General features: G+C 44.3%; 1 protein-coding gene across 2 annotated transcripts in view; it reads left to right on the forward strand.

Annotated features, from left to right (window-relative positions):
- The window catches only part of PAPOLA (poly(A) polymerase alpha), a 105,920-nt gene that overhangs the window by 60,315 nt on the left and 19,710 nt on the right, over positions 1-25,895 (forward strand). For both annotated transcript variants that reach the window (XM_082275239.1, XM_082275238.1), the window contains exons 11-14: positions 135-255; positions 432-516; positions 15,425-15,478; positions 17,008-17,127. In XM_082275239.1, coding sequence (XP_082131365.1) covers positions 135-255; positions 432-516; positions 15,425-15,478; positions 17,008-17,127 — 380 coding nt within the window. The remainder of the gene's footprint in view (positions 1-134; positions 256-431; positions 517-15,424; positions 15,479-17,007; positions 17,128-25,895) is intronic.

Genomic DNA, 25,895 nt, shown 5'->3' on the forward strand with positions numbered 1-25,895 from the left:
GCTTGCATGTAACAGTTAGGCTTAGTTATTTTAGGTAAATGTTTCTTTACTAATCCAGCTACTGTCGTCCTATGTACAGCTAATGCTGTGCCGTTTTTTATTTTTTTTTTATTTTTTTCCCCCTTTTATTTCAGGTGAATCCCAGTGATCGGTACCACCTGATGCCTATTATCACCCCAGCCTACCCTCAGCAGAATTCCACGTACAATGTTTCTATTTCCACAAGAATGGTTATGGTGGAAGAGTTTAAACGAGGTACAGTTTTCATATAATGTATTTTTTTGCTTCAGCCTTTTTCCATCGGAGCATTATAAAATATTATCAGAAATTGTTATTCATTGTTTCACCCAGTGTTTCATATATTCTCAGCTTTGTCACCAGTCTTTTTTGCATTGAGATTTAAGCTTTGTTTTATTTCCTTATGTCTACAGGGCTGGCTATAACTGATGAGATCCTGTTGGGGAAAGCAGATTGGGCAAAACTTTTCGAGGCTCCCAACTTCTTTCAGAAGTACAAGTATGTATATAACAATCTGCTTACTTTGTGTGTTCCTTTACCAAAGGACAAGTAAAGTAAATCTCAGAGCTGGGGGCAGGAAATACATTTTGTTACAAGTGTAATGGAGAATAAAGAGACTTCATAGTTGTAAACCTGTAGTAGGAGTTACTTATAGAAAATGTAGCCCTTCAAGGGATTCCTTGTATATTTTTATGTGGCTATACAAGGTTACATAGATTGAAAAAGACCCAAGTCCCATTATTTCAATCAATAGAGTAACGCGATTTTTTTTGAGCAAGTACTAAACAGATTATCTTTAAATTTAGAAAGAAAAAAAAACGTATTTGTTTGAGCACCTGGGAATGTCCACCAATTCAAAGCGTGATTACTTACTTTAAAAATGATCGTGTTAAGCCCAGCTGAACCCTCATCATTTATTGTGTAATAGTCATTTATTGTACTGCAAGGCTAAATGAATATGCCTCCTTTTTAATATTTTTTTTTCCCTCCAAGTGCTGCAGTAGGGGCTTTAAAAACCTTGTGCTGGCAACACCATGGGAGTTGGACTGCTGTACTCACACACAAGCAGCAGTCCAGCTCTCCAACACACATCCCTTAACATTGCTCTGTTCAATAGCTCTGCTTAGAGAGCTAGAAGAGTGTTCAGTAGGGCATGTCTGACTGCTGAAGAGCTGAGACGCTGCTTGTATGGGAGTCGTGGTCTGCCTCTCCTAGTGCTGACAGCACACAAGTTTTCTGAACCTTTACAGCACTTGGCTAATGATTAAAAATGTAAAGATGCATATTTATTACAGCATGTCAGTAAGAATTTAAGAGGGATTGTTGGGCTTTAATCGAAATACCTTACATTGTCCATGTAGTTAGTTATTTTTAGAAGACACTTTGAACAAGTAAATGTAAAATCTCTGGGCCAGCCTAGCAATTTGTGAGGCTTGGGTATTGCTAGATGGATCCAACAGCTTAAAGTTGTGACACACACTATACTTTGAGACACAGTTGAGAAGCAGAGAATAGAGGTGTACAGGTAATGGACACAAGGGCTATTTAGCCAAGTGACCAAATGGGGAAGTGATTGGAATCTCCCCAGAGGGAGGGCAGATAGCATGTCAAAGGGTCCCCAGACAGCAGTACATCAGAGGGGCTTGCGCTTCTCTACAGTGCTATCAGAGGCAAAAATTGTGCCATCTGTATCCCTGCAGTGTCTTTACAAGAAAGTAAAGGGAAAGCTTTCATTGGTGTCAGCAGTAATTGGCATGCAGTTATAACCCTTGCCAGGAGAGAAAAAAAATCCTAGATCTGCCTTATCTCAGTGGATTGAATGAGGCAGCCAGATGATTTCAGCTTATTAGAAAGGAGGTAGCATTTACAAGTGCTGTTCACCTTTTGCCCAAAGTATCTCTTTAGTTGGTGCTTGGTAAGTCGGTTGGGTTGGGTTGCTCCCCTCCTATTTTTTTTTTTTTCCTGTACCTTTTGAGTTGTTGTTTATTAATATGCATTTTGGGGGTGTAATAAAAAAAAAATCTCATAATGAGGTTTGTGTGGAGTATACTTTTTTTTCCTAGAAATAGATTTTTGTTAAGCAATGGTTCTGTGATGCGTTTTTGTCACGATAAATTGGTATGTAAAAAAAAATAGAGCAAGGACCTGTGGTGATAAGAGTGGAATCTTTTAGATGTGCAGTTTCATTAGCCTTTTACTGGGAAATTAAAGTATAGTTGTGATTTGCTTTTGCTCTTTTTTTCCAACCAATGGCAAACTGCTACACTTTTGGTCTAGGAGAAAGAAAAATAGTCATCCTGGTAACCTATATTTAAATTTCCTTTGGGAACATGCAAGTGCATTCCTTCTTCAAACCAATTAACCTAATCAAACTGGGAGCCACAATGATTACTGCTAGCGGCTATAGCTGCTCACAATCGCGATCGATGATTCGACTTTGGTACAATTAGCCTGTCCATGGATGGATCGAATCTCTGCTCTCTTTGCTGAACCAGCTGAGATTCAAACCATCTATGGCTGGATTTAGTTGTCTGACTTTTTTTTTCTTTTATTTTTTTGAGCAGATTTGACCATTAAAAAGTGATGCTGTATTTATTATTCATCTTGGCTCCTCTTCTCCCTTCTTATAGTAATGATAAAATTATCTTTGTTCCTTCTTTCAGTTGCTAAGCCATAAAAATCTGTACAGTGCTGGGAAGTAAAGTATTTACCAAATCTTTATACTGGCATTGATTAACACAGCTCCCTGATTGTGAACCCTCTACTAACCACCTCTGTGCTGCGTTACTGTTTTAAAAACATAAAAGTTGGACCTGTATTTCTGCAGTACAGTTTAGAATTGGCACTTCAGAAAAGGCACACGAGTAGCCAGCGCACTTGTGAGTAACTGTGATCTGAGCTGTCATTTGACAGCTCTGATCAGTCACTATGTACAAGGCTAACTAGAGTGCCTCTGTACCTTGTGATCACTGTGAACTAATCACAACCATCACAAGTGTAGGCTCTAGTAGTGTTTACAAACATCCAACCCATTCACAACAAAGGTAGCTCCCTTCCTTCTCTTATGAATAGGCTGAATGTTTACCACATCAGTGAGAAGGATCAGCAGATCAGATGTGAAGGTGGGGGTCTTAAAGGGCCAATAATGATGGGATCATATTTTTCTCATGTTTGACAGACACAGCGTTTCTTTATTTATGACCAAACGGGGTTTATACCACCCCCTACAGGAGTAGGACACTAAGCAAAAACAAAAGCTCGGCACCACCTATTGGTCGTCCTCTCTGGGCATAAAACCCCCTCTCTATTGGCAAGCCCATTTTTTTTCTGCCTAGTGCTCAGGAGTAAGGACCTAGTTCTCTCTGGGACCTGTGGTTCCAAACATTTTTTTTTTTTCTTTCTAGGGGTGTGTTGACCTGGGTTTTCTCCCCTAGTTGGTTTGCCCACCCCTGGTTGTGACACTGCTTTCAAGCGTTAGAGAAAATGGGATTTTTTTTTGTAACCGTAAATTCCCTTTCTCTCAGTTCGCACCCACCCCTTTGGAGTGTCATTTTTCTTTTGGGCACTGCTTGTGACTAACTGGTTTGCCTATATAAGAGGGGGTTTTATGCCCAGAGAGGATGGTCCATAGGGGATGCCGAGTTTGTGTTTCTGCTCAGTGTTCTTCTCCTGTAGGCGAGGCTATAAACCCTGTTTAGTCCTAAATAAAGAAGCGAGGCAGTGTCAGTCAAACTCAGAGAAAGGGATTTTACTTTGAGTAACCAATGATAGTGGGATCATTTTTTTGAAGGTAAAGAAAAATGTAAGTAAACCCAAATTTTTGTTTTTCCTTTTTTATATAGTTAAAAAAAAGTGTGGATATAAGATACCACATAAAGAAAGCTTGATCTGTCTCAAAAATGATTTGGGTACAGTATTGCATGACCGAGTAATTGGCAAACTATCATAGCACTGAAAAATGGTCTCTCAATAAAGAAAAATATGCAAGCTAGGTTGATCTCCTGTATCTTTACATTGCTGTGCCAAAACTGTAACTTGTTTTTAAAATGTGGCTTTACACAATATGTGAATTGAACGGGCAATTCAAATTTTCTTTGTATCGTTTTGTTTTTTAAGAACATCCTTTTTTTTTTTTTTTTTTTTTTTTTTCCTCGAACGTTGGCCTTATTACCTAATATAACTTTTTAAAGTGTGTATCAATGCTACTTTTTCAACCAAGTGTTAGTTGCAAAGGCTGTAGGTGTTCTTTTCTGAAAGATGCTCCCAATTTTGAAATATAAAGGACTTGCTGTTCACAATCCTTGTGTAGTTGTGATAGTACAGCCATGGTCAAAAGTTTTGAGAATGACATAAATATTAATTTTCACAAAGTCTGCTGCTTCAGTGTTTTATATCTTTTTGTCAGATGTTACTATGGTATACTGAAGTATAATTACAAGCATTTCATAGTTGTCAAAGGCTTTTATTGACCATTACATTAAGGCTACTTTCTTACTTTACTTACTTCTACCTTGGCGCCTCTGTTTTGTGGAATCTGCCTGCTCAACAGGGTATTGCTCCGCTCATCCCCGCTGAGCAGGCAGATAAGTCTATCTTCCCTCCCTGTGCAGAGCGGAGACCCAGTCCCACTCTCCTCTATGGGGAAATCCAGTGAAAGCGGACTGCCAGTCTGTATTCAATCTTATCTGCCAGATGGATAAAAAATAGGACCACCATCCGTCTAGTTCAGGCAGGATTGGATCAGATAGTGGCGGATGTCAGCAGACGTGTCTGCTGACATCTGCCGCTCCATAGGGGAGAGTGCAAGGTCCGATCAGGTACCCCTGAAAACTGACAGAGGTGGACCTGATCAGACAGCCTATGAGAAAGGGGCCTTTCTTTTTTCAAGACTTTTGCACGGCATGCTGTCAGTCAACTTCTGGGCCACATCCTGACTGATGGCAGCTCATTGTTGCAAAATCAATGCTTGGAGTTTGTCAGAATTTGTGGGGATTTTTTTGTTCACCTGCCTCTTGATGATTGACTACAAAGTCTCAATGGAATTAAGGTCTGGGGAGTTTCTTGGCCATGGACCCAAAGTTTTCATGTTTTATTTCCCAAGCCACTTAGTTCTCACTTTTGGACTAGCAGGAACACCAGGGATTTCACACAAAGGAAGCAATACAAAGAGAACAGGATATTTTCTCATACAAGTACATGGTACAGCAGGCACATATCTGGAATATGAAATGTTAGGGTAACAAAAGCTGTAAGCTCTGAAAGGATACTGTAATGCTTAGCCCAAAAATAAATATTTCAACTAGTTTGGGGTCCATCTTAGTAAATGTTTTATAAATTCTTGCAAATACCTTTAACACTTCCTTCTGATCTGTGACAAGGAGCCAGAACATGTCTTTTTACATGCCATCTGGGTCCTCTGCATTTTTGTTTGAACCATTCTGTTTTATTGATCATTCTTTTGTGCAGCTGTGCATTTGCAGTATTTACACCCTTTTGTGATCTCGAGCAGATATAATGCATTCTGAGATTGCAGACCTATAGGACACTAAAACGGTGATCACCTGAAATGTCCCACCTTGGCAGTTTGCTGCTCCCCATAGACCAAATGAACACTTATCTAACATCTGTACCTTTTTCACATGAAAGCAAGACATGCTGCTTTTTCTGTGTTGCAAGGGTTCTGAGTGAGTTCAAAGTAAATAGCTGTTTTGTATTCTCCTCCTTCCTCTTTGAAAGGGAAAAATAAGTTTGGGAAGAAGAGGTTTAGAAATGTCTAAGTAGCCAAAGGCAAGATGAAGTGGTCATTGTGTTAGAGACCCAGGAATAGATATTCTATACCTGTGATGGCGAACCTTGGCACCCCAGATGTTTTGGAACTACATTTCCCATGATGCTCATGCACTCTGTAGTGTAGTTTGAGCATCATGTAAAAATGTAGTTCCAAAACACCTGGGGTGCCACGGTTCGCCATCACTGTTCTAAACATTAGTCAAGCTTGTAGATCTCATATCTGGCTGATGCCCCTGTAAACTGGAAATCACTGCTACTTCAGGGATCTACACTTGCTCCCGATACCTGTGCTGAGCGGCTAGGCTGTTTCATTCTGAACTCAAAAGGTCAGTCGCTCAGCATGGCCTCCATTTAGAGAATGCTTTGCATTTTCTGAATGAATGCATGGAGTTCTTTCTTTGGACGAGGTGGACAAGCGAGACCATTATCCCATCCAATCAGCAAACATTCTCTGAATGCCACCTTTGCTTAGCAGTCAACCTCCTGTGTTGCAGCAGCTCAGCACAGCACCCAGAAGCAAGTGGAGATCACTGGATTTGCAATGTCTACTTCAGTGATTTTCCAGCTTCTAGAGCTATTGTCCAGGTACGATATATACATAGTTACATGGATCCAAGCTGGATGAGTGGAACAATGTATAAAATATACATTCATGGACTTCCTCTTTTAGTATAGTTAGTTTGCCATGCCGATTGAACCACAAACCTGCTTTGTGAAAACAGGTAGCAGCGTTTAATAACTATTTGAAATCCGATTTGCAAATGTCTAATGGAGAAGTCTACTTTTGCTGGTTTCTAAAAAGTTGCGTTGTGAGATAAAAGTCCTAAAAGAGAATGTAAACCCAAACAATTTAACTATTGCTTTGTTCCCTTTTAAGCTGTTAAAAATACTATAGGCGTAATGTTTTTGTTTGATGATTAAAAAAAAAAAAAAAATGGTTAATGCCAGAGGTCTTATGAGCTGATTACTTCATGTGCTGACGTTTTTTTTATTAATTACATTGTACCCAGCTATCTCTGAAGGCTGTTGAATTTTAGGCCTGATATGGAAAGGCTGAGCCCTGTCCTATGTTGACAATCATGGATTTGTTATACATACAGCACAGTAAGTCCCCATTCACACTAGCACGATTTGTCGGGTGACTTGGTCGCCTGACAAGTCGCGGTGGGTCGCCTGCCATTGATTAGCACAGGACCCGTCGCTCCGACTTGGAGAAAGGGTCCTGTACTACTTTGGGGCGACCTGCATTGACTTCAATGACATGAAGTCCGTGCATGTCGCAGTGCACAGTGTGCACCGCGACTTCACAGGTCGCCCCCAGCAAGTAGCGTCGCCCCTGTGTGAATGGGGTCTAAGTCAGCGTTGTCGCTCTAGGACATGAAGTTTACTAGCAGTTTTACCAAGTGAACATAAAGGGAAAAGGCCTGATCAAAGAAACAAATACAAAGAAACAAGCCATCATGTCTAAGGAAGTAAACGGCAGTATATGAAATCTTTGTTATGGGTTTAGATTCACTTTCACCTTCACCTACCTAAATGCATGCTAACAAAGATGGCTTTACCGAGTATATTCTTCTTCCCCCATCCTTTGGTACCATGATGGGCAACTGTGACATCAGATCTATAATTTGGAAATGGATCCATAGACCTGATATTGCAGGTGCTTACCCTTTAAAAAGGAAGGATGGTGATTGCTGCGCAGCACTATTGCTATTGGCACCTTTAGGAACGATGAGGTGAAGCACATTTTCTCTCCAACAGAAGTAGACTTCCCCTTTTAACATGACTCATAAATGTGTACCTAAACCATTGGTAGAGAACACTACATGAATCTGAAACATAAACATATCGGTCACAAAAGAAATTAAAAAAAAAAGAATGTTCAGGAAAAGGTCCTGACCTGTGGGTCATAACTCTTCTCATGGGCTTGTATTTTGCTGTCTGAGACCATGTGAACGTATGCTTGATGGTCCAATTTATAATCTCCAGGTCACTGTGTTGGTGGATACAGACTCTTCCCCATCCACACATCAACCCTGGAGTTCTACTTTCAACATACTTCATCCTCACTCTTGTGGAAACCTCCCTCCTGTTTAAATTCATTAGAAATGCAAACTTTAATACTATGGTCATCAGGTTTAATGTTTCAGCTAGTGTGATGCAGTGGATTTTTCTAGATGTTTGTATAACTGGGAAATGCTTGATGTGTTCCTTATATACTGTTTTGTTTTTCTTTAATGTTGATATGCTGATCTGTGCCATTTCCCCCCTTAATGAACAGCTAATAAATATGTATATAAAAAAAAAAAAAACGAAAAAAAAAATGAAAAAAACAAAAAAAAGTCAGCAAATGTGTCTGTGTTTTGATTTTGATTCCATAAAGTAATTTGGGGAGAAGTTACATTGTTAAATGGCAACAGTAATTTCATATATACAGAGCAGGAAAGGCAAAAATACAGCTACAACCAGTGACTATTGGTTGTAGTGGGATATAAGCAGTGCAATGATCTTAATATTTAATATCATTGTGCTATGTACTATTGTGTTAAAAAAAAAAAAAAGCTAAAGCAATAAAGGGGGGTTTAGACAGTGAAAGGTAAAGTGGAAGAGAACAGAGAGAGGAAATGGGGGGGGGGGGGGGTTACCTGTGTTTAACCTTTGTAGCAATTTAACTTTTTTTTTTTCTGAGAAATCTCTGAATTGGCATTGCCAACCATCTCAGAATGCTGCTTCCCTTGGTTTTTAGCTTTGCTATCTAGTCACTGACTTGGGGCAAGTATACAGGTCAGGAGTTCTAAGCTCACCAGCTGTGTACTTGATGCAAATCAGTCACTGTAAGTCAGTATAAGGATTGTCAGTAGCAGGTATATATTTTTCTTTTGTTCTCCCCTATGTACATTCAAAGTAATGTTAGCAAAGTCAGTGTTTTTATAAGATTATAAACTCCTTTTATCTTGGAACAGATTGCGCAGTTGATCTGTGAATGTGTACACCCTTACTTTGTGAGATATACATATTAAGTGAATATAGATTACAAGCAGTAATTTCAGTTTGGCTGAGGCTGCCCTCAGTGCAGTTATCCGCAAGGTATATTCAAGGACTTGGGCTTTGATTTAGTGTAATAGGTTGAGCCATCAGCACTAATTCTACAAGAAATGCACGTCCTGGTATAGACCGCAACTCTGCTTTATTTATCCGTGTCTTTTTTTTTTTTTTTTTAATGGGGGGGGGGGGGTTATCTTCCACAGATTTTTACGGCTTGTTTGTTGATTTTTTTTTTTTTTTTTCCAGCTTTGTTATGGAAATTGTGACCATTGGGACAGGGAGTAATTAGGGAAAACTCCCCAATGGGAACACTGGGTTAAAGGAGATGTGCAGAGTTGTAAAATAAGAATGAAAAATCATACATGCCCACCTGAAGCAGCATCTGTCCTCCCACTCCCTCTAAACCTGAGAACTGAACGATCATGTAACCTCTGATCTCTGTTTTCGGTCTGCTCTGAGCAGAGAGCAGTGATTGTTAGTCACCGCTCTACTCTTCCCCTCCAGCACTCACTAGAGCACTAAGTTGTGGAGCAGGTGGGAGCATCTGGCTCGGGCTGTCAGCAACATGCTGAGAGGCTGTTAGCTGCCGTTAGGGAATATGAGTGGATCCTGACATTGTTATCCTCTCAAAGACTGGAGTGGGTCTGTGACATCAGCCGACAGTGGGCTAAAGTCTGATTCTGGGTCACAGGATAGCAAAAGTGCGCTCCTGTGGCTTGCATGAGAGGTATGGCCATATTTCTCTTTTTAAAAGCCTTACAGATTCTAATAATTCCTTACTCATACCAAAATTAATAAAATATTTGGCTAGAGATGCCCTCTTAGTCCTTCTTTTTCATCTAGTTTATATAGAGAATGGAGAAAGGTTTAAAGGTTGACGTATTGTATCGTGCTGTTCAATAGTAGTGGAGTTTACTCTTTCATATTGGATTGGGGTACTGCATCCAAGAAGTGGTTTACCAATAGTCATGAGTCTATACAACTGCTGTGGGGCTTGGGGGTGGAAGGTGGGCTGATGAGGTAATTCAGACATATGAAGATAACACAAATCCAGTACTGTTTTGTTCAGAACTGCAGAACTTGCCTTTGACACTGACCTTGTACCTCCTGTGACATTTCCAATCAAGAACAGACATCAAATGTTCTGACTTGTATCTAGTGACAGAATCAGTCTCGCTAGTCCTAGATCCCTCTTTGTAGGCCGTTGCCGTAAAGAGTTATATGAATTTTTTTTTTGTATTAGGGTTGTAGAGTCATTTTTCAGTAATTGTGTTAAGGTTCACTTTAATGTCCCCCTACCCCCTGTTACATGTTCACCCTGTTATGCAGTCTGGGGTGAGGAGAGAAAGGCTTGTGTCTTGTGTTAACTCTGAGTTGCTCTAGTTGGGGCTTCAGTGGAGCCAAGCACTTCCAAGTTCCTACCCCAACATGACAGCACTGGGGCAATTGCCAAGGAAGGTGAGTGAGCTACATGCTGTCCCATACCTGAAAGTGTTGAGTAATTTCTTTCCTCCTGGTGAAATAATGAAGGGAAGGGGTGAGTATATGCTACAGTGGCTTTTAGCGTTAACCTTCGGCTGTGCCCCTCTCTGAAAAGACGAGAGCTGCCTTCCTGAAATGTTTACCTGCTCAGGCTTTGGGGCTGCCAGCCTTACCCCTGCCTTACTTTGAGTCATTGACCTACAATACACATTTATTGGCACTTTCTGTACTTACAGGTTGCTTTTAAATGCTCAGTAAACATTTTGTCCCTTTTTTGGTGCAGATTTTATTATAGGTCACTGAACAAAGTGTATTGTATTTAGCAAAAATGCTGCTTTTGTGGCATCCTGGTAACCACTTGTGCTGCTGTGTTCTGCTGAACCTAGCACAACTAGAATCCAGTCAATCACTGATGCATGCAAGTAACTCTAACCTGATATTCTCATCCAAATGAGCAGATTATTGCAGAATCTTCTCTGTAGCTAAATAGAATTACAAGAGGTTAGTAGAATTCTTTAAATAGTTTGTTTCTATTACCATATTGCAAAAATAAATTTCTCTTTTGTTCATTGACTGACACAGCTCCTGATCATCTTAAACCGTTGGGTTATACTGCCCCCTACAGGAGTAGGACACTAGGCAGAAAGTCTGGCTACACCTATGGGCAGTCCAGGTCTCGGCCCGAGTCACAGCGTTCTTCCTGGCCGACAGCCCCCCATTTAGATGGCGAGGGGTTCTGTCTGGAGCATTGGCAGCCTGGTTCCTGGTATGGTGAATAGCTGCCCCCCCTCTCCCCCCTGGAGGGTTTTGGGGTGGGCATGGGGGCCAGGGCTGCGCTGCCGGCGACCGGACGATACGGAGGGCGGTTGTACCTGGGGGGCGTGTGGGGCTGCTATTTTGCTGTAGCCTGGGTGCGCAAATGCACGGCGGCCATGTTTGTGTAGTCCGACAGACAGTTTTTGGTGGTTTGCCATTGAAAATAGCGGCTGCCATGACCGTGGAGCCCTGTAGGTGGCGATTATGGCAGTGAAAACCCCTCCTTATCCCCTGGTGCTGACTCCTGGATTTCTTTACTTTCTGATCGCTGCACATGGCGTGAAGATTATCTTTTTTGGTTGCGGGTGCCTGTTTCCGTGGGTGCCGAGTCTGGTGGGGTCCTCTCCCTCTTCTGCTGGGTGGTGGTGCCAGCACGGTGGGAGCTGTCCCTTTGCAGTGTTTTACACTTTGTGGGGTTCCCCTGGTGACTCATGGAGTCTTTGGAGCACATTTCCCCACCTGAGTCCCTCTCTGAGGCTGTGTGGCCTTCCGAGTCCCAACCATCCATCGATGCACTGACGGTGGTCTTGGAGTCCTTTGTGTCCCGGGTGGAGGTGGTTTTCGGGCGATGGGCTAGCAAAAAGCGCCCCTTTCCCTTCCCCCTGCCTCATCAGATCCTGAATCCGATTCGGCCGCCGTGGAAGTGGGTCACCCTGCTAGCTCTGTGACCACGCTCCCCGGATTCTTCAGATAGTGAGGATGATTCCTCCATGTCTGCAACTGCACATACAATCAGTGCTTCCACCAGCGCCTTTTTATGTGTGTGTGAGACCTTAAAAATGGAGGACGCAGTTGAAGCGGAGGCGTCGGTTCCCATTGGCACTCACAAGCCATCCAGAGCGGCAAAGGGGTTTCCTTTCCCGCCTATTTTGACAGAATTGTTGCTAAAGAGTGGGGACGACCAAAGCGATTTGCTAGGCAATACCCCTATGACGTCCCCCCTTAATAAGTGGACTGTTCCACCGGTGGTGGACCCTCCAGTTTCCAGATTGAAAAAGGCAACCATGATTTTGGTTGGAGTCCCTGCATTTAAGGATCCGTCTGACAGGAAGGCGGAGGCTGTGGCCCGCAATATGTACGCTCTGGCTGGTTCTGCGCTGAGGCTGGTATTCACCATTGCCCTGGTGTAGCAAACTCTTGGCTGAGTGGGCTAAGCTTTTACGCTGTGACCTGGAGAGAGAACAGCTCCCCCTGCCTTTGCTGAGCTGATGGACCAACGGGGCCCAGGGCTGCATTTTATCTGTGATGCATCTTTTGGATGCGGCTCCACTAGTGGCTCAGCTCTCTGTTTTGGCAGTGGTCCTTCGGTGTGTCTTTTGGCTTAAATGCTGGTCTGCGGACCAGACTTCGAAAAAGGCCTTGACTGATCTCCCCCCTCAAGGGGATCGCCTGTTTGGTGCTACCCTGGATGACATCATTAAAGGTCTCACAGGGGATAAGAGTACCTTTCTTCAGCAGGCTACTAAGGGTAAGGGCCCTTGTCGTAGACGTGGTCCCCCCTCGGCTCATAAGAAGTTTTTTTTTTTTCATCCCTCAGGGTAGACTGATAAGGGCTCGAAGTCTTTCAGGGCCTCCTGGAGGGTCAAAATGAACCTGGTCTGGCAAGCCGAGAGCAGGCTTCTCCAGACCCGTAGGTCCTTCAGCATGAAGGTGCGCCCTCACCTGTATCAGGGGTGAGGGGACATCTTCGCTGGTTTCTGGACCCATAGACTACAAGACAAGTAGGTCCACAAAGGCATTCAGTCTGGCTAGAGTTTCGCTCTTGTCCCCCGCAAGGTTCTTTCCTTCCAACTTGCGCCTGCCCCCGGACTGCTTACAGGGCCTGTTTGGGGCGATACAAGACCTATTAGTTCAAGGGGTGATTGTCCCTGTTCTGACTTCAGGGTTCATCCTCGCTTTTTCTCGGTGGCTCGGAACTTGACCTTCCTTCAACGGAAGGTTGAGCAGAAACTGGCCTGGCGTACTATCAAGGGTCAGGTGTTGGCCTTAGCTGTCTTCTTTCAACAGCCCTTGGCCACATACTCCATGGTGAATACTTTTCTTTAGCGAGTTAGGCACTTGGCCCATCCAGTGGGGTCTCTGTTGTCACCTTGAGACCTCAATTTGGTGCTCTGTCCTTCAGAAGCCTCCTTTTGAGAATTTTCGGGAGATTCCCCTGCTTATGCTGTCCCAGGGTGTTGGACTTGGCGGCGTTATCCTATTGTTCACCTTACTTGATGGTTCACAGAGATAAGGTGGTTCTTTGTTCCTGTCCGCGGTTCCTTCCAAAGGTTGTTTCTGATTTTCATTTGATTGAAGACACTGTGTTTCCTTCCCTGTGCCCCAGGTGAAAACATCCGAAGGAAATTGCTTGGCATGCCTTGGATGTGGTCTGGGCAATTAGGGTGTACCTGGCAGCTACGGAGTCTTTTTAGGAAGTCAGACTCACTATTTGTGCTCACGGATGGGCCTAGGAAAGGGCTGTCCTCTTCCTCTGTGATCATTTCCAGATGGTTATTCAGGCTTATTCCATCAGGGATCAGGTTCCTCCTTTCCCTGTTCCCGGTCTTGGGTGCTCAGTTCCTCCTGGGCCTTCCGTCGTCAGGCGTCAGTAATGCAGGTTTGCAAGGCAGCCACCTGGTCTTCGGTGCACACATTTACAAAGTTCAATAAAGTGGATATGTTGGCATCTGCGGATTCTTCCTTTGGCCGCAAAGTTTTGCAGGCTGCTGTTTAGAGGGTCCTCTTCGAGGGTGTATTTTTTTTTTTATTCAGGTGAGCTCCAGTTGTTTTGGTTGAGCGCCTGTTTACCTGGTTGGCAATAGTTAGCCTTGGGAATTTTTTTTTTCGCTGTTCCCACCCCTCATTTTTAACACTGCTTTGGGACGTCCCAATGGTTAAAAAGATCAGGAGCTGTGTCCGTCAATGAACGAAAGAGAAAATGGGATTTTTGACTTGCTGTAAAATCCGTTTCTCTGATGTTAATTGATGGACACAGCACCCACCCCTCTGTGGAGTTGTAATTCTTCCGACGCTTGTAACAAAACTTTGAGTACCTATAGCAGAGAGAGGGAGTATACCCCATGGGACTGCCCATAGGCGTAGCCAGACTTTTTTTTTCTGCCTAGTGTCCTACTCCTGTAGGGGACAGTATAACCCAATGGTTAGATGATGATCAGGAGCTGTGTCTGCCAATGAACATCAGCAAAATGGATTTCACAGTAAGTCAAAAATCCCCATTATTTTAGTGGAAAATTAAAAAAAAAAAATTAAATTCCATTTTCTCAAGGAGCTTTATGATGAGTTCCAGGGAGTTTTGACGAGCTGACAGATGGGGAATGTAACCCTTAAAGTGAACCCCACAGGGAGGGTAGAAATGTGATAGCTTGTCTTAGACTTGCCTTTTAAAAGAGGCACCTTGGCTGTCCTGATCCTGGCTCATACATGAGACCACTGACCTGAAGCATGAGACCACTGACCTGAAGCAAGCATACACTCAGCCATGGCAGTTCCCATTCTTCTGTCCTCAGAGGTTACTACTATTAGGTCTTGGGCCTTAAGTAAACCTGTGCTGGGAGAAATGGATAGTCTGACACTACAGACCTGCAAATGCCAGTTGTTCGGTTCTTATGCTGATATGACTTCTGTAATTTGAGTCACTGACTCCCTCTGACTTGCTGCATGCTTACACAGGGTCAGTGACTCGGGAAGTATTGATATTGGACTTTTTGAGGCAGCTTTTCAAAAGTAGGTCAGCAACGACAACCTATGGGCAATCTATTTGTGCAGCGATCTTTTCAATCGCGTTGAAGCTTAGCAGGTGCTTCCCTCTGCTGCAAATAAGCAGTCTGTGGGGTTGATTTACTAAAACTGGAGAGTGCAAAATCTGGTGCAGCTCTGCATAGACCAATCCGCTTCCAGGTTTTGTGTCAAAGCTTAATTGTAGAAGCTAATTGGCTACTATGCACAGCTGCAGCATATTTTGTGCGCTCCAATTTTAGTAAATTAACCTTTGAGTTGAATAGTGGTTGTTTCAACCATAGGTTTCCCAGAATGTAGCCTGCATCAAAAAACGGTCAAGGAAAGGTGAGATCACAAAGCTGCATAATTTTTCCTGGTTTAATAGAGTTTTTTTTTTTTTTTTTTTTCCTTATGTCCTAACATTCTCTCTTCCTCTCTTTTCCTAGCTCTTAAATGGGCGTATTGTGCCATCTGCCGCAGTTTGTGCAATGTTATACGCAAACAGTACTGTGAAATCTTGTTTAAATAAAATGGCATTGTCTTTATTTCCAAGGCATTATATAATCCTGCTTGCAAGTGCGCCGACTGAAAAGCAGCATCTAGAGTGGTAAGTTCAGAATTGATTAGAAGCCGGGAAGATTTTAAAGTGTATCACACAAACTTTTGAATTTTTGCTGCAAATCTTTTCTTTTTGTCTTCATCTGTCAATAAAAAAAAAATCACTGACAAGGGTACTGCATTTTCAAATGTAAGTCTTTTATGAATTGAAGGTTACAGTCTATCTTCTTGCCTTGCACATTAAAATCTCTTTTGTATACACACGTCTATGTAGTGCATGGTCCTATCTAAGGATGCTTTTACCTGCCAAAACAGCAGGCATTAAAGCGGAGTTCCACCCAAAGTGGGACTTCCGCTCTTGCTTTCCCCCCCCCCCTTCCCCCTCCTCTGGTGTCACATTTAGCACCTTGACAGCTACTCTTCCCCACTTCCGGGATTCGGCGCGGTCCCTCTGAAGTTTGGCCTCCTTCCCCCGCCACCGAGCCAATTGGAATACGCAGCGTGCTTCATGCATGCGCAGTAGGGACCCGCCCGTGAAGCCGCAAGGCTTCACTGCTGGGTTCCCTTACCGGCAATGGCGGCGGCAGCACCTGATGGCCAATGGAAACATCGGCTGCGGTGCTTACATCGCTGGACTCCAGGACAGCTAAGTGTCCTAATATTAAAAGTTAGTGTGTAGCTGCTGACTTTTAATTTTTGGAGGGGGAGGCGGAACTCCGCTTTAAAGTCGAACTAAACCCTCCTATCCTTTTCAGCCAAGAAAGCTGCTATCTTGGCCTCTGTTTGATCTGCAACTGCCATGGTGCTGCACATGTGATCAGTTATGACATCAGTCTTTTGATGCTTTTACAGTTAAGTTGAGAGCATATAGAAATGTGACTGTTGACTTCCTGGCATGTGATGAGTGTAACTTTTTTTTTTTTTTTAAACCATTAAATCAATGGGTTTAGTTCCACTTTAAAGCAAAACTAAACCCATCGATTTAACAGTTTCAGAAAACAGTTACATTCCCATCACACACTGGGAATGTAACGGTCACATTTGTTTGTGCTCTCAACTAAACTGTCAAGCCATCAAATGGCTGGTGTCATAACTGATCAGTTGGGCAGCATCATGGCAGTTGAAAATCAAACAAGAGGCTAAGATGACAGCTTCCTTGGCTAAAAAGAATAGGAGGGTTTAGTTCCACTGTAAGTATCCTTTCCATTTGAAGAGCACATTTCATATTAAAATCCATACTCATGGCAGCCCCAGCCATTGTAATGAATTAGGGTAGCTCTCGAAAATAGGAGCTAGACCTAAAAGTTATTTTGCCCTTTTTAATGTGCTTTGTTCTGGATCAGCTAATCAATTTTGAATTGAAGAGAAGGGGTCAGCAATAAAAGGCTTCCTTTTTTGTTTTTCAACAACAAAGCGAGGATTTACATATGTACACACTGACGCATCTTTGCAGTTTTCCTAGAGTGGCAGTGTCAGATTTCACTTGTGGGGTAATATGGAATTAATGCTTATAAAAATGTGTTGGCTCTCTACAGATAAACATGTGCGGTTAGTTATTTATTGATTTTCGTTTTCCAGGGTTGGTTTAGTGGAGTCGAAGATCCGTATTCTTGTCGGAAGTTTGGAAAAGAATGAATTCATCACACTAGCTCATGTCAACCCTCAATCATTCCCAGCCCCTGTTGAAAATTCGGAAAAGTAAGAGGATCACTATAAACTGTTTTTTTTTTTTTGTTTGTGAATGTTCTCCTTACATAAACCTTTTGATCTTATCTTGATTTTAAACATACAGGGTATGTTATAGCAATTTTCTGGTTCTCTGTTCCTCACCCATAAGGCGAAACTGTACAGCATCCGATCAGCACTCTCAGCCAATGGAGTCCCCCTGTCAAAACACAATAGGCACAGCAGGGGGTGATCGCCACACTAACATCACTTAGTACGCCGACCTCCTTGTGTTTTTTTTTTTTTTTTTTTTTTTCAGGTGGCTAAATACAAAAATAAATGTTTAAGTGCAAATTTAGTGCTTCTATAGAAAGAGTAGTTTGCTTGCCTTTTGTTAACAATCATTCTGTTTCTACATACTATACATGTAACTGCATACATTTGAAACTTTCTATGAGAATCTTGAGTTTGCGCGCTCTCAATAGCATGTTTGCCTAAATACCAGATTTTCGGAACGCACAGGATACTTTGCACGTTATGACACACTTGCTGCCCCTGAGTTTGTTATACCACATTGGGGTCTGCAGTACCTGCTTCCACTATGTTCTTCAGCTCTTCATCCAGGTCCATTGCCTTTTCTTTTGCCTTTGGGTGAACGCTGTACCAGATTCCCCCAGCTCACATTCTATTAATGATTCTGAGGATGTTTTCAACACACCACCTTGACAGTGCCTATGCTTGCAACCTGGAGTCAGGTGTGGTTGGGCCCTCCTTTATATATATATATATATATATATATATATATATATATATATATATATATATATATATATATATATATATATAATTATTATAGTGTTTTCTAAAAAAAAAATACTTTTTTTTTTATATATTTTTGCAACGATCCTGAAAAAATGTGATGACCCGAATTATCCAGGTAACTCACAGGCCACAAGCGCACTTCAGCACCCACTCCTGCAAACTCCAGACTTGATTTGTTCTCATCAGCTGTAGAAACGTGGATCCTCTCTAAGAAGTATAGTACAGCAGTTAGATTTTGAATAACAAAAGGAAAAAAAAAAAAACGTAATAAAATATCTTGAAACCTGAAATGTTTTTTTTTTTTTTTTTTTGTTCCCCCCCCCCCCCCCCCCATCAGGAAATTCACTACAACATAATGATAAAAGGCAGAATGCATGCTCGCTTCACTTTTCAAGTTGCCTTTTTTTTTTTTTTTTTTTTTTTTTTTTTTTTTTTTCTTGTTTGGTAGAAAACTTTTATATTTTTATTTTAAAGGTGATCAGACTGCTGAGAGCATGAAATGGGTGGCTTTTTTTGTCTGCAAGTTTAGTTTGTGCAGGAAAAAGCTTGTCAATTGACAGCAATCTGCTGACCAGAGCTAAAATGCAGCCTTTCTTTACACACTGGAATGTGCTGGTTTATGTGATGTCCTGAGCTTTCAAAACTGGTCTGTACTGCCATGAAATGTATTGCATGGATGGCTGTACATATGAACATGGATGAGTGGGAGACGCTTGCCTTGTGCTGTATACCCTTTTTCTAAAATTTCTGGTAGTAACAAATATAGTGAAGTTGACAACCATAAAAAGACACTGTCATCGGACCGTTAATTTCAACAGCACTCCCCCTATAAAAATGTTTCTCTGTCGCTCATTGACAGACGTAGTCCTCGTTGATTAATAACAACTCGGGTTATGCTGCCCTCTACAGGAGTAGGACTAGACCGGAAAGAAAACATTCTGGCCACACCTTAGGGCAGTCCCAGAGGGTATATCCTCTCTCTCTCTCTGCTACAGCAAATCAGTTTTTTTCTGTCTAGTTAGGAGTAAAGACCTAGATGCCTTGCTAGGATCTTCGGTACTGGCAGGAATTTTTCTTAGATTTTTTTAGACAGCTTTTTTTCTCCAGTGTTCCTGTGAGATCTTCAAGCAAGCTGTAACTGGGCGACGGGCTGGATGTTGAGATCCAGTGGTCACCCCAGTTCAGCCTACGAGCACGTGCAGGCCATAGCTCCGCGCTGGGTCGGCCACGACATAGTCCCACTGGACGGGGACTGACCCTGCGAGTAAAACGTCTCGCCTGACGCCAATGACCAACAGAGTCACGGCGTCCGTATTGGTCGACAGCCCCCCCCCCCACCCCGGTGGAGAGGGGTTCTGTCAGGAGTGGGCGCCCGCCTGGTTCCGGTATGGTGAGTAGTATGTTCCCCCTCCCCCCCTGTCGGGTTTGTGGTGGACGCGGGCCCCTCTCTGGAATGGTAGGATGGGTCTCCCCTCTATCCTATAACGGGTCACAGATCCCCCAATTTGAGTGTGATTTTTTGTGAACAAAGGCTTGGATTGGGAGCTGACTATCTAAGGTCATTGCAAGACTGTAAGGGTGACTGAAGTCAGTGGCAGTACTATAAGGGGCATTACTATTGAAGTAAAAGGTATCCTACCTGTCAGAGGTGTACACAGGCCGATGCCTAATGGGGAGGTGCCTGAGTCACTGCAGTCCAGATCGCCATTCCTCCAGCAAAGGGTCACTTCGGAAGGACAGAGGGCTGCCTCCCGACGGCCCACGGACCGCATGCGGACCGCCAGGGTCCTGTACCGCCGGCCAGGCTTATCACCATTCAGGGTGAAGGTTGTGGGGCCAAGATACTCCCGCAGGCCGCCAGGCCGAACATAGACATCCCGAGGCCGCTGCTAGCGCCACTATCCGATACAGGCCACCGCCATTGTCTTACAGATCGCACGAGGCCGCCATATTGGCGTAGCCTCGTGTCTCCAGCATGGGGGCGGCCATGTTTGAGGTGACCAAACACCTCGAGGAGCTATGGGGAGGCGCCAGAAGACTTGTAAAGGGGCGGAGCCGCCTCCTTTTACCCGGCGTAGCCTTGTGTCTCCAGCTTGGGGGCGGCCATGTTTGAGGTGACCAAACACCTCGAGGAGCTAAGGGGAGGTGCCGGAAGGCGTGCAAAGGGGCGGAGCCGCCTCCTTTTACCCGGGAAAGCCAGCCAAAGACTGCTGGAACAGGTTGTATTGAAACTTCTGAGCATCAAGTGGTGAGCCTTGGGGTCTCTCTCTCTCTCTCTCGCTCTGTAGGGGTCCCTAAGCAGGTAACACTGAGGGGCGCTGTGGCGCTGGGGGTCTAAAGGAAAAAAAAAAGGTTTTATTTTTTTTTTTTTTTGGCAAAATAATTTTTTCCCGGCAAGTGTCTGGAATAATCATGGACCCTGCCACACAGGTACCCCCACCTGTTTCCCTCGAGGTGGCCACAGGACCCTCCAGTTCACAGAGTATGGATGCATTCACAGCAGTTTTGGAGTCTTTGGTGTCTCGGATGGAGACGGCCTGTCAGGGACGGGGGTCAAGAAAGCGACCCCCGCCTACCCCTATGTCATCTGATACTTCAGATTCTGAGATGGTCATTGCAGCTGCAGGTCCCTCTGCAGGGGCTGTTGTCTCAGGTAAAGTTCCCTCAGACAGTGAGGAGGACGTTTCTGCCTCCGCAATAGCACAAGAAGAAGCATTGGTGGACGCACTAGTTGTGGCGGTCCGGGAAACCTTAAGACTTGAGGTTTTACCGGCAGAGGCAACTGATATGGAAATTCCCTTTGGTACTAGTTAGCGCCGGTTCACACTGGCGCGACGCTACTTTCAGGGGCGACCTCCGAGATCGCGGTGCGAGCAGCGCGCCGCGACCTCGGAGCGGCCGCCACAGACTTCATAACATTGAAGTCTATGGCGGTCGCCTCCTGGTCGCCCCAAAGAAGCTCCGGACCCTTTTTCTAGGTCGGAGCGACTTGTGTCGCTCCTATTAGAACGGGTCCGTAGCTTCCCTATGGGAGGCGACCTGTGAGGCGACCAGGTCGCCTCACAGGTCGCCCTAGTGTGAACCGGGGCTAAACCTACCAAGACGGCGAAGGTTTTTCCCTTACCCAAATGTTTTGGTAATAAAATTAAAGAGGAATGGGATCATTCAAAACGTACCTTTGCTGTTTCCAAGCGCATTGCTAGACGCAATCCGTTTGAGGAATCCCTCATTAAGAAATGGACGGTACCACCAGTGGTGGATCCACCTATTTCCAGACTGAATAAAGCCACTGTTATCCCCTTGGAGGACGCTCCGTCCTTTAAAGATCCGGTCTATCGGAAGATTTTTTCCCTGATAGGGTCAGCCTTTAGACCAGTGATTGTCATTGGTTTAGTTTCACAGACATTAACGGAATGGGCAAGATTGGTACGCCATGACCTAAAGGGGAAATCATCTATGTCAGCGGTAATCCTCAGACGTGTGCTGTGGTTAAAATGCTGGTCAGCGGATCTAGGTTCCAAAAAAGCCTTGGCGAATCTCCCCTTTCAGGGGAATCGCCTATTTGGGGCCACCCTAGATGAGATCATTAAGGATGTCACTGGGGGCAAGAGCACTTTTTTGCTAAAGCTAAAGGACCTCGTAACAAGCGTGGACCTTTCTTTGCCGCACATAAAGGGTTCGTTCGCTCCGCTGGCGCGAGCGGGAAAGGCAAAGCCCCTCTAGGAGGGTTCAAGAGGCGCTGGTCGGGCAAACAAAAGGCCGACTCAGCCAAACCTGAGTTAAGGCTAATACAGCCTGAAGGTGCGCCCCCACCCGGCTTGAGGGTGGGGGGACGTCTTCACCGGCATTCAGAGCTAGAGCCTTCCTGAATCTCGGACTAAGGGGTTCAGGAGATCATACGATCAGGACACAAGATCGAGTATCGATCACTGCTACCGGTGCGATTCTTCCCTTCCAACATTTAGGTGCTACAGGGAGCGGTAGTTACCGTTCCCTGAACAGATCATTTTCTTTACCTTTTCCAAAGATTAGTCTCAGTTCCCTACAGGAATCGGATCCGGTTGAGCAAACAGACCAAGGAGCCTCTAGTCTGGTGACTTCGGTCTCTAATGCTCAACCAGGAAAAATCATCACTCCTGATAAGAATCAAGTTTCTGATAAATGTGTGGGAACAGAGAGCGATCAGACTTTGTCGGATTGCCTGGACCAAGCAGCTCTAGGGCAGCCTGGTTCGGATCCAGTCAGACAATATCAGGGTGATGACTCACGATCACCAAGGATTTCACCATCTGTGTCTTCATCCCGGAGGTGGATCTTTTGGCATATCGGCTCAACAGGAAGGCGCGGAGGTTGGTAACGCGCAGCCACGTTCCTCTAGCGGACGCAGCAGACGCGCTAAACGGCCTACAAAGGCAGTATCAGCTACTATACGTCTTCCCCCCTCTCAAGTTGCTGCTGAGATTTCTCCGCAGGATAGAGATGGAGGGAACTCCAGTTATCCTGGAAATTCGAGGCTAGCCTCGTCAGGCCGGGCAGGCCGACTTGGACATGCTAGTCGCGAACGCTCCTTGGAGACCTCCTCTCGGGGAGGATCTGCGGTCTCAAGGACCGATCTTCCATCGTGCTTTACAGTCGCTGGTTTTAATGGCCTGGCCATTGAGACCCAGGTACTGAAGGGCAGAGGGTTGTCAGCTTCAGTTATTCCTACTCTAATTAAAGCAAGGAAAGCGACTTCCAGCAAAGTCTATTATCGCACATGGAAGACTTATATTGCGTGGTGTGAATCTTTGGGATTTCCCCCACAAACCTATTCGGTGACCCGAATCTTGGCTTTTCTGCAAAAGGGGGTTGAGCAGAAACTATCCTTGAGCACCATCAAGGGTCAGGTTTCAGCATTAGCAATCTTCTTTCAGAAGCCTTTGGCTACTCATTCCCTGGTGCGGAATTTCATCCAGGGGGTGCGGCACTTGGCTCCGCCAGTCCGCGCGCCCTTACCACCTTGGGATCTTAATTTGGTTTTGTCGGTTCTGCAGAAACCTCCCTTTGAAAATATCAGGGAGATTCCCTTGCTTACATTATCTCAGAAGGTGGCCTTCTTGGTGGCTATCACTTCTGCACGCAGGGTGTCAGAACTGGCTGCATTATCATGCCATTCCCCATATCTAGTGGTTCATAGGGATAAGGTAGTTCTTCATCCGAAGCCATCCTTTCTTCCGAAGGTGGTTTCAGACTTTCATTTGAATGAAGATATTGTGCTACCTTCCTTGTGTCCTCAGCCCAATCATCCTCGGGAATATGCGTTGCATTCCTTGGATGTGGTTCGGGCAATCAGGGTATACCTGAAGGCTACGGAAACGTTCCGTAAGACGGATTCACTTTTTGTGATCACGGATGGCCCCAGAAAGGGGTTGCCTGCATCTGCCGCGACTATCTCCAAATGGATTAGACAGACGGTGGTACAGGCTTATTCTATTAAGGGTCGGAATCCTCTGTTCCCTGTTAAGGCGCACTCCACTCGAGCGCTCAGTACTTCCTGGGCCTACCGCCATCAGGCGTCAGTGGTCCAGGTGTGCAAGGCGGCCACCTGGTCGTCGGTACATACCTTTACTAAATTTTATAAAGTTGATGTGATGGCATCGGCGGATGCCTCATTTAAATGCAAGGTTTTGCAGGCTGCAATTTGTGGAGACCGGTGGTCTACCTCAAGGGTTTTTTTCCGCTGGAATTTCAGTTGAGTCTCATCGTGTGATTGATGAGCCTTTAAAACTTCTAGTTGGCACCGGTTGGGCCTTCTAGATTGGATTTTGATTTCCATTTTCCCACCCCTCATTTGTGGTACTGCTTTGGGACGTCCCGAGTTATTAATCAACGAGGACTACGTCTGTCAATGAGCGACAGAGAAAAATTGATTTTTGTAAAATCTTACCGTAAAATCCTTTTCTCTTAAGCTCATTGACAGACGTAGTACCCGCCCCTCTGTTTTTGAGTTGGGTTGGGTTAAATTCTCTAAACACTGCTTTGTGACAGAACTGATTTGCTGTAGCAGAGAGAGAGAGGATCCGATATACCCTCTGGGACTGCCCCTAAGGTGTGGCCAGAATGTTTTCTTTCCTGTCTAGTCCTACTCCTGTAGAGGGCAGCATAACCCGAGTTGTTATTAATCAACGACGACTACGTCTGTCAATGAGCTTAAGAGAAAAGGATTTTACGGTAAGATTTTACAAAAATCCATTTTTTTTAGCATATCTTAGGCATGTTCTTTACCTGTGAAATCCTACCTTGTGTAGACATTCAAAAGCCCTGAGACTGCTGCTGGGTGCCAAAATCTTGGCTGTGATGTCAGCAGCTCCAGCTGACTCGAAGCTGTCATTCATGTGAGACCAGAATATTCCCCCTTCACACTAAGGATTGAATAATAATGAATGCTGTTGCGCTTTTTTGAGTGATTTTTCCAGGATGATTTTTGATCTTGCACTGGTCAGATCCAGTGTAAATTGAGACAACATGTTTGGCAGTTAGGTTTTATGTTTTTTCTGTAATTCGTTTTTTTTTTTTTTTTTTGCACTGCATGTTATAGATGTGCGCTTGTACTGTAATAAAACCTCAAGCATAACTACACCCAACAACAAAAATGTAATATATTGCATCTTACAAGTCTTAGCTGTGGTGGCTGCATTCGTTTTCCTAGACCAAAAATATTTTAGGCAAGAACAGAAAATACCTGTTGATCTTTCTAGAAATGCAGCTGGTCTTTTCCTGTGGCTGAGTTGGAAGCAGAAACAATGTTATCTTATTTATGTAAACCTTCAAACATGCCATTTCCATAGGGAATGATGGCTGACTACCGTATTTTTCACCGTATAAGACGCTCCGGAATATAAGACGCACCCAATTTTAAAGGAGGAAAATCTAGTAAATAAAGATTCTCAGGTCTTTGCTGTCCTCAGGGAAAGTTTTGAGGAGTTTCTAGTACTCTGCTGATGTATAATCTGTGTCTGCACAGTACTGGTTGGTGTTGTGCTGGTCACTAAAAAAAGCGGAGTACGGGAACCCACCGGCGCCTCAGAACAACGATTTAAATAAGGTTGCCACAGATGTTGAGAGACATCAGAAGTGCTGGCGGTCTAATTTAACAGGTTCCTGATCGAGGTGTCAGCGAGGCTGAAATAATTATACAAAGCGCCAGAGGTGAGTGGAGGTTTTTACCATCCTGTTTGTCTTGCCTTCACTGTCTGTGGTAACTGGTAAGCGGGTTCGTTCCTTGTGCTGTGCTGCCTGGAAAGCTGCTCCGCTCTCTTGCTCTGGCTCCCGCCCACCCACACTTCTCCAAACCAATCGGCATTGCCGCTTTTCCCGGCCCCGCTCGCCTCGGCCAGTCAGCAGCATTGGGAGGTGACACACACACACTGGAGCCGAGACAGAGACAGCGGCCAGTGTAATTTGAATACTCCGGAGTACCAGCCGCGGCCGCAACACTTACTTTAATGGTTAGTGGCAATGATTTTTTTTTTTCTTCTACAATGCAGGCAAAATGTGTATTTGTCGTATAAGACGCACCAACTTTTTCCCCCCAGTTTTAGGGAAGAAAAAGTGCGTCTTTATACAGCGAAAAATACGGTATATGCTTTTACTACCTCACCATTCTGAGTGCATCCTAATAAAGTGTATCCTTGATACTGTATAATACTGCACTTAGAGTTGCACTGCTTTTTTGTCTGCTTTCCTTCCACAGAGCCCTTCCTACTCTAATGAGCTGGCTGCCTGTCTACTGCTATCCACCTTAACCCCCCCCATATGAACTCTTATTAGACTATGCAGTGAGCACCGCTCACTTTAATACAAGACTCAGCCCTGTATTTCTTTACCTGCAGTAACCTACACAGCGCTCATCTGAATACTCTTTATATGCCCAACTTTGGAGTGCAACTTTGATTCAACTTTCGATAAGATTTTGGCTTTGATCAGTGATAATGGACAAG

Source organism: Pelophylax lessonae (assembly GCF_965119305.1).
Source record: "Pelophylax lessonae genome assembly, chromosome: 13".
In the NCBI taxonomy this organism is placed as follows: Eukaryota; Metazoa; Chordata; class Amphibia; order Anura; family Ranidae; genus Pelophylax; species Pelophylax lessonae.